This window comes from Gekko japonicus, unplaced genomic scaffold, assembly GCF_001447785.1.
Source record: "Gekko japonicus isolate JY-2015 unplaced genomic scaffold, Gekko_japonicus_V1.1 scaffold2231, whole genome shotgun sequence".
Taxonomy (NCBI): domain Eukaryota; kingdom Metazoa; phylum Chordata; class Lepidosauria; order Squamata; family Gekkonidae; genus Gekko; species Gekko japonicus.
Window position 1 is genome coordinate 286,283 of NW_015173740.1, and position 8,202 is coordinate 294,484.

At 46.6% G+C, this 8,202-nt stretch overlaps 1 protein-coding gene across 1 annotated transcript in view; it reads left to right on the forward strand.

Annotated features, from left to right (window-relative positions):
- Positions 1-457: 457 nt before the first annotated feature.
- Positions 458-8,202, forward strand: part of LOC107120682 (N-acetylglucosamine-1-phosphotransferase subunits alpha/beta-like) — a gene marked incomplete at its 3' end in the record, with an annotated part of 18,261 nt that continues 10,516 nt past the window's right edge. The window contains exons 1-2 of the mRNA XM_015423446.1: positions 458-688; positions 5,556-5,641. Coding sequence (XP_015278932.1) covers positions 572-688; positions 5,556-5,641 — 203 coding nt within the window. The remainder of the gene's footprint in view (positions 689-5,555; positions 5,642-8,202) is intronic.

An 8,202-nucleotide genomic window follows, 5' to 3' on the forward strand; every position in this document is an offset into this window, starting at 1 on the left:
ACATCGACCGTTCTATCATGGCAGGCTGACCCAGAAAAAAAACCCCGGGCTACTGCTACTGCTTGTTTCCCCGTGACTCTGAAGCAACATTTGAAAGCCTGAATCTGAAACGATCACTCCGCTGAGAAAGCCTAACGAAGCGCTGGCGGCTTTGCATTTAACCTCAGATGCTTGAGATCAGATTTCGAGGAGGAGGAGGAGGAGAGGCCTTTTTTCCCTGCAGCCGGTCATGAGACCGAGGGGGCCTGACAAACGCGTGACTGCCGGACAGCCTCGGCAGGGGGGGGAGAGAAGGGAAGTGGGCTTCCCTCCCTCCCTCCGTCCGTCCGTCCGTCCGTCCGGGAGAGGCGAAGCCGGCGCCTTTCGCTGCAGCGGGCGGGAAGGTGGCGCCGGGCTCGCGGTAGGTGGCGCCGTGGAGACCCGCTTCCGGGAGCAACTGCAGCGGCCTCTGCGATGAGGCCGGCAGTCGGCTCGGGCAACGGCGGCGGCTAGCGGCGGCAGGGACCGGCCGGGGGCCGCTGGCGCGGGAAGTGGCACCGGCGGGCCGCAGGGTGATGGTGGCCAGCGGGCCATGCTGCTGAAGCTCCTGCAGAGACAGACCTATACCTGCCTGTCCCACAGGTATGGGCCTTGCCTCTGCCTCGGGGGCATCGTCCTCCTGATCGTCTCCGCCCTGCAGTTCGGAGAGGTGAGCGGCGGCGCCCCGTGTATTGTTCTCGCCAGCTGGTGTGGTGGTGGTGGGGCTCTGCCTGGGTGGGTGCGCCCCGGGATTGCTCTCTCACATTTCCAGGCCCCCTTTCCAGGAGCCGGCCCTCCATAGACGCTTCCCGCAGCCTTAACTGTCTCTTGCTTGTCTGTGCTGTTAGCAGTGTTTCCTCTAAGCTGAGTTAGTGTGAGCTAGCTCACAATTTTTTAACCTCCGGCTCACACATTTTCGCCTTAGCTCAGGAAGGGATGGCTCCGGAGCAAACTAATTTATGCAGTAGCCAAATCGCTCACTCACAACTTTAAATAATGCCAGTAGCTCACAAAGCAGAATTCTTGCTCACAAGACTCCACAGCTTAGAGGGAGCATTGGCTGTTAGTCTTCTGTTTCGGGTTTTCTCAGCCCCCCCCCCCCCCTTCTTATATCCTTTATTCCAGCAGAGCTCCTGTGCCTTTAACACCTCTCTGCCTCTGTGCATAGGGGATCTATACCTGTTGGATTTCTGAGCTATTATTAGAAGTATACTGGAATATTGCCAGACTCTATTCTTTGCACGTGTTCCACTTCCTAGAGCTTCAAGCTTCCCTTGCATGTGTTCTTTTCCTTTCCAGGGCCTTTCTGAGACACGTGCTTAAAAGACCGCCTACCCTGAATTTATTTGCCCTCCCTGCATTCCACCCAGTTCTTTCTGTCTTTTCCTCCCAGTACCCACCCCTGTTCTCAGTCCTGCATGTGCCTTCTTTGCACACCTGAAAGCATTATATTTCCCTTGTCTGTGCATAGTGTCACACTCTGATTTGGGAGACACAGGTTCGAATCCCCACTTTGCCATGGCAGCTCTCTGGGTGTCCTTGGGCTGGTCTTTTTCTCTAAACTTAATGTACCACGCAAAGCCGTGGTTGTGGGGAGGCCGAAATGGAGGAGAGGAGAATAATGTTGTAAGCTGGTTTAGGTTCCTGATGAGGAGAAGAGCAGGGTTGAAAATAAAATAAATGCTCTCTGTCTTTGCATGCTTCTAGCGGCTCTGTTCCCATTTCTGTTGCGGTTTCGTTTTTCCAGCCCAGGTACTACATCTCACTTGTGGTTCCATATAAGGGAGGTATAAAAAGGGACTACCTTTACTGCATTTCCATGCCCCTGAATTCTTCAGCAATTTTTGTTGACCGTTCCATATGGTCCACACAGGGCTGGCCCAAGCTTATTTTGCACCCTAGGCGAGGATCCCTTCTGGCGCCCTCTTCCGTGCGCCCACCAATTTTTCGAAAATAAATGCATTTCTAGTTCCTTTACAATCTCAGTAGCAGCTTCCTTATTTTGTAGTACCTTGCTTGTGGCATTAATTTCAAAAAGGATGCAGCTGCTGGTGTGACCTTGAGGCAGTCACAAGTTCCCTCAGAGCTGTTCTCTCAAGGGCAGTCCTGAAAAGAGCTCTCTCAGCCCCACCTACCTCACAGGGTGTCTGCTGTGGGGAAGGGAAAGGAGTTTGTAAGCTGCTCTGAGATGCCTTCGGGTAGTGAAGAGTGAGGTATAAATCCAATCTCTTCTTCTTCTGCTCTATGATACTGTACCCCACTTAGCTCTCTCCTCTCCCCAGGCTCAACTCCTGCCGCCCCCCAAATCTCGAGGAATTCCCCAATCCGAAACTGGCAACCCTAATTCCCCGCTGTGGCATGGCTGGCGCAGTAAGGGGGTTTGAAGGGGGCAGTGTCGGTTTGCAAAGCCCCTCTTCACGGAAGCCAGGAGGAAGGCGCAACACGAGAGTGGTGGTGGTGGGGAGGTCTCGCCCAGCATTGCATGTCTTCTCCTCTTTATATCTGCACTGGGGTGTAAGACTCCTGCTGCCGGCGCAGAATGCACGTCTGGGAGACAGTAGCTGGTCCTAACATAGATTGTGGCAGTGTGGTGTGGTGGTTAAGAGTGGAAGTTCGCTGGGTGCCCTGGGCCAGTCACACACACTCAGCCTAACCTGCCTTGTAGGGTTGTTGTGAGGATAAAATGGAGGAGAGGAAGACGATGTAAGCTGCTTTGGGTCCCCAGTGGGGAGAAAGGCAGGGGTGTAAATGAAATAAATATGTGTGTGAGCCTCTCCCTCCTCCACTCTTGGACACTGTCAGCCAATATGTCTTGGTTAACTGGTAGTGGAAAGTGCTACCCAGGCACAGCTGACGTATGGCAACCCTGAACGGTTTTCAGGGCAAGAGATGTTCAGAGGTGGTTTGCCGTTGCCTGGCTCTGTGTAGTGACCCTGGAATTCCATGGTGGTCTCCCATCCAAGTACTAACCAGGTCCGACCCTGCTTAGCTTACTAAGTCTGACAAGGCCAGGCTAGCCTGGGACCTCCAAGTCAGGGCAACGAGTTGACTGATCAGCTCTGAGTTGTGTTGACAGATACACCAAGATAAGTAAAAAGGCAATTGCAGAGGAGCTGCTCATGCATTTGTCAGATTTTATCTAGTGGTCACAGTGTTAATTAAAAAAAAGTGCACTCTGCTGGTGGGAGGGAGTTACCTCTTCAAATCCAAACACAGGACGCTCACTTTTAGCTCACCAAACATTCCTAGGGTTGCCTGGAGTGCTGAACAATTTCCACAGCCTCCTTTAGAATCTAGCAATAATAGTCTGAGTCGTAGTTATCGATGAAGCCCTTGGAGGGGGAATGCAGTTGATCGTATTAGTTCTACACTGAAATAGTTTTCTGGGTTTGTCTGTTATATCATGGTGGTGCCAAGCTGAATGAGATAAGGGATTTGTGCACAAATAGTCTATCCGGGTTGTTCAAATATAAACATTCATTATATCCTTGAGAATAACCGGTTATGTTGACATAGTAGATTTTTGATGGGAAAGGAAACAAATAAATGTACAGGGTGGGGGATTCCTTTGTGAGTTTAGGATAGCTTTATCCATTTGGAATAAATTTGTTGTGGCTTTGGTCTGAAAAAAATCCGATCCTTTGCATGCTCATGTGATGGAAATTTCCTTTCAGTTTTAAGAGCAGCCATCAAAACACTGATTTTTTTTGTTTAAAATGCTGGATATTTCATCTAGTATGTATTTATTTATACCTTGATTTTCTCTCCCATTGGCACCTACAGCAATTTATCATTCTCCACTCTTCCAATTTCTCGCAGCATCAACAAACCTGTGAAGTGGGTTAGGCTGAATGTGTCTGACTGGCCCCAAATCGCCCAGCAAGCTTCTGTTGCATATCAGGGATTCCAACACGAGTCTTCCTGGTCCTACTCTAATGCTCTGTCCACTGTGCCATGCTGGCTCTCCAGGTGTTAGCCTTTTCTCTGCTGAAGAGTACGTGGCCCTACTCTTTCTCATACACTTCCATCAGAGCTACTGATTTGCTTGATTAGGTGGTTCATAAAAGGGACTCCCTGGGTGCAGTACAACACATTAACAACACAAAGAGTAGTATTCAGATAAAATATCTAATTAAAATCAGCGATAATTAAAAGACACTGTCAATGTTGCCAGCAAACAGGTAAAACCGGCATCAAAGCACTTGGAACTAACCCCAACCGATTACATAGCAGCAGAGTCGTGGTAAAAAGTTCTGTCTTGAGCCTTTGACAGAAGACCAAAAAATGTGAAAAAGTGAATTTTCTGGGGTGTGTGTGGGGTTTTCCCAAAGCTACAGCACTACAGATATTTTCCTTGTGACCAGCCCCAAACTTTAGATGGTAAACATGGAGAAAAATCTCCAATGAAGATCTCAGGTGGTCCTTGAGGTATTGCAGTCCTAGGGTGTGTAGGGTTTTAAAGGTTACAACCAGCACTTTGTATTGAGCCTGCATGCTATGTTGCGTTCAGCATAGATTAAGCAAAATTTGCTCAAAGCAGCTTGCCCCTTCTAGCAATTTGGCAACTGCATTATGATGTATTGACTGTGAGCTGCCCTGAGCCCGCTTTGTGAGGAGGGTGGGGTATAAATCAAATGAATAAAATAAAATAAGTTAGTTTTGAATTCCAAACACTCTTCAGTCTCTCCCCGTGTGTGGCCTAGAGAGGCTTGCACTCTGCAGGGCAACATCTTCTGGTAGTCCCTGGCGGCCTGAAAGACATCTGCTTAGCCTTAGCCAGGGCTTTCTCTGCTCTGGCCCTGGCATGGTGGAATGCGCTTCCAGCTGAGATCAGGGCCCTGCAGGACTTCTTATGGTTCTGCAGGGCCTATAAAACACAGCTGTCCTGCCAGGCCTTTGGTAGAGGCAGCAGACCTCCAACCATCTCAGCCTCCTCTGTCAACAGCATCAACCCCAGTGCCAAGATGAACATCTTGCAGGAGGCATTATGGACAACCTGAAGTTATTTGTTAAGCTGCCGTCTTGTTTTGTACTATTTTAAATCTGGCTTTAGATTATATGTTTTGATAATTATTATATTTTACATGCTGTGACCACCCTGAGCCCACTTGTGGGGTAGGCTAGGATATAACATCACTATTAGCAGCCTGATAGAACCCAGACTACGACGTTAGCTGACTGTATGCCTGTTGGATGCTGCTAATGCCCGCCATCGTGATACGAACCACACTAGCACTTTATATTATGTTATGTTTTATAATTATATTGTTGTGGTTTTACTGAATTTTGTGTTTTAGTTGTTTTATACATCCTGTGTAAGCTGCTCTGAGCCTGCCCTGGCAGGGAGGGCGGGATATGATTTAAATAAATAAATATAAGCCCAATAAAATAAAAATAGTGTTCTCGTCTGGATGCGGTGAGTATGTGAGTAACCCAACCAAAACTATTTAAAGCCTTTGCCATCCAGGGGCAGTCTTAAATGCTAGTTTCATGCCTCATCGTTTTTGATAATACAATTCTCAAATATTTCTTCCTAGGTTGTTCTTGAGTGGAGTCGGGACCAGTATCATGTTTTGTTTGATTCTTACAGAGACAACGTTGCTGGGAAATCATTTCAGAACAGGTAAGGTTGCGTTCTTAGAATCACAGTGTTTCTTACGTTACGCTTGGGAAAGGATGTGTGAACATCAGTACAATCACATCTCTTCCTGCCTCCAGCATTATTATGTATTTATTTTACTACATTTATAGTCTGCCTTTCTCTCTGAGACTCAAGGCTGATTGCACACTGTAAGTTCATGGGATCAACAGGATGGGACCTCTAATAAGCAATGTACAAGACTATGATGTATAGAAATCTGAAACTATTCTGCAAATCCTGGTCCTAGTGTTTTCTGTTCTAGCTACTGTTTCTCGTAAAACACTTCCCAGGCTTATCTCAACAGTAAAACAGTAAAACTTGCTGCCCGTAGGAGTGAAATTGGAATTCAAACATTCAGGGGCAGCCATAAGAAGCAAAAGTGGGAGTAAAGAAAGAAAATAACTTGCAGAACGTTAATCAGTGCTGCAACCTTGGCGCCATCTTGAGCACCCTCTCCTGGTCCTAGTGCATTGCTTATTAGATGCCTCATCCCATTGGATACATCAGCTACAATGTGTAATTCACCTTGAGTCTCAGGTATGATTCAGCTTTGCAGATACAATGCAGAAAATGACATTACATCATTAGAGACAATATAGAAGAATGGTATTGCACAAGTAGAAAATAATGCAGGAACAGAAGGATAATTCACACAGCAAACAGATATCATTGTTTACACAGTCATATAGACCATTCAGTTATTCCCCTTTTTGAACCACTCAGTTACAGTATAGCTATATTACCTTTCTAGAAATGCCATCCTGAACAATTCTGTTTTATGTAGTTCAAGGAACGACAGGAGCGTAGGAGCCGTCCTGACCTTAGGCAGGCTGTTCCACAAGGTGTGTGGGGGGGAACAACAGAGAATGCACACGTCCGGGTGGTTGTTACCCTGCCCACTTGTAGGGTGACACCCACAGAAGGCCCAGATAAGATTAACAAAGTTGTCATTGTGGGGCCTTTTATTTTATTTTATTTTATTTATTTTTTGGATTTATATCCCACCCTCCCCGAAGGCTCAGGGCGACTAACAAAGAGGCCTTTGAAGGAGAGGCAGTCCTGTAGATATGAGGGTCCAAGGTCATGTCAGGCTTTGTATGTGATATCCAGTACCTTGAATTGAACCTTCCGGCTAGTGGCTCTGAAGCAGGCTGGGATGCAGCAAAAAAACAAATAATCAACATTTTTGCCTATGCGCTGCTGTGTTTCTCTCCCTCTCCCTTGTCTATCCAAGATAAATTTCTGGCAGTGGAGAGGTTTCTGCAGAAAGAACAGTATAAGAATTCTTTTCCATAGAGCTGTCTGGCAAATGCTGATGAACTATTTCTCTCTGATCGCGAACCGGTTGGATTCTCTGTTAATATTTTACATTAAACTATGTACATACATAGATAATTTTTCTATCTATGTCAGAGATGGCTGGCCTTTCAGTGTTAGGCATTCTGAACCCTTGGGTGGAGGTCCACAGATGTTGGCTTAGCTCTGTGGCCAGTTGTTATGTGTGGTGCTTGTTCCTCTTTTCCTGGCTCCTTACGTGCAGGAAATATCTCTTGCCTTGTGCTGAGTCATGGAAGAGCAGAAGCTTCTGCTTGCTCCAAAAATTAAGTTGATAGAGTATGTGAAGACATCCTCTGAGTTCTCTGGAATTTATGGAGACCTTGGAGGAGGAGATCAGGTCAGGATGGTGGTCATCGGCTCTTGAGACTGGATTTGCAAAGGCCTCACTTTAATAGGGAGGTAAAAGAGCTGATATAGCAGCTGGTTGTGGCACCATATCTCAAAGATTTGAAAAGCTGCACCCACCACATTTCCCCCTCATCTACGCAACCATTGGTGGTATAAGCAGCCTTGATGTTACAAGGCTGACTAGTCCTAATAAATGCGTGTAATTATGTGTGACACATGCACAGACTCACACAGAGTTGCCTCTTGGTGGTTGCTTGTGGGCTACATACATTTTTCAAGGATTTTGTTCAGCAGTCAAAACAACAAACTTCACAGCTGCTTAAACCAGGAGCACACCTGGAGAGCACAGGAGGATTTCTTTTTGGTAGAAGAAATAGGTACTGAGGAAGGGAAAGGGGAAGAAGGAAAATGAGTAATATAGCTCAATAGATTGTGTTTGGTGGGGGGAAATCCTGTCACGGCAGATGCAAGGTTGAGTAATATTGATTACTCACCTGTAATTGTCTTCTGACTTGAAATTCAGAATCCCAAAAACTTATTACTTCATTTCCCCCCAAGAACTGCTAAACATTAGTAATTTGTTACGATTGTGAGAGGGGAGGAGATCTTTGGGCAGTGGAATATGCAGTGTCTTCAATAACACCATTTCCACCAAGATTAGTTTGGTTGATGCTGGAAGACCACTTTTATCAAAGTGTTTCTGCCATTGTCATTCTGTTATTCTTTGCTGTTGAACAGCCACGCTTGATGTGATTCCATTAAACTCTTTTTAAAACAGGAAAGCAGGGAACCAGTCCGGAAAATCAGGCTTCCTCAAAAACGAGATATAAAGTTGGAAGCCATCTTGCCGTGAGACA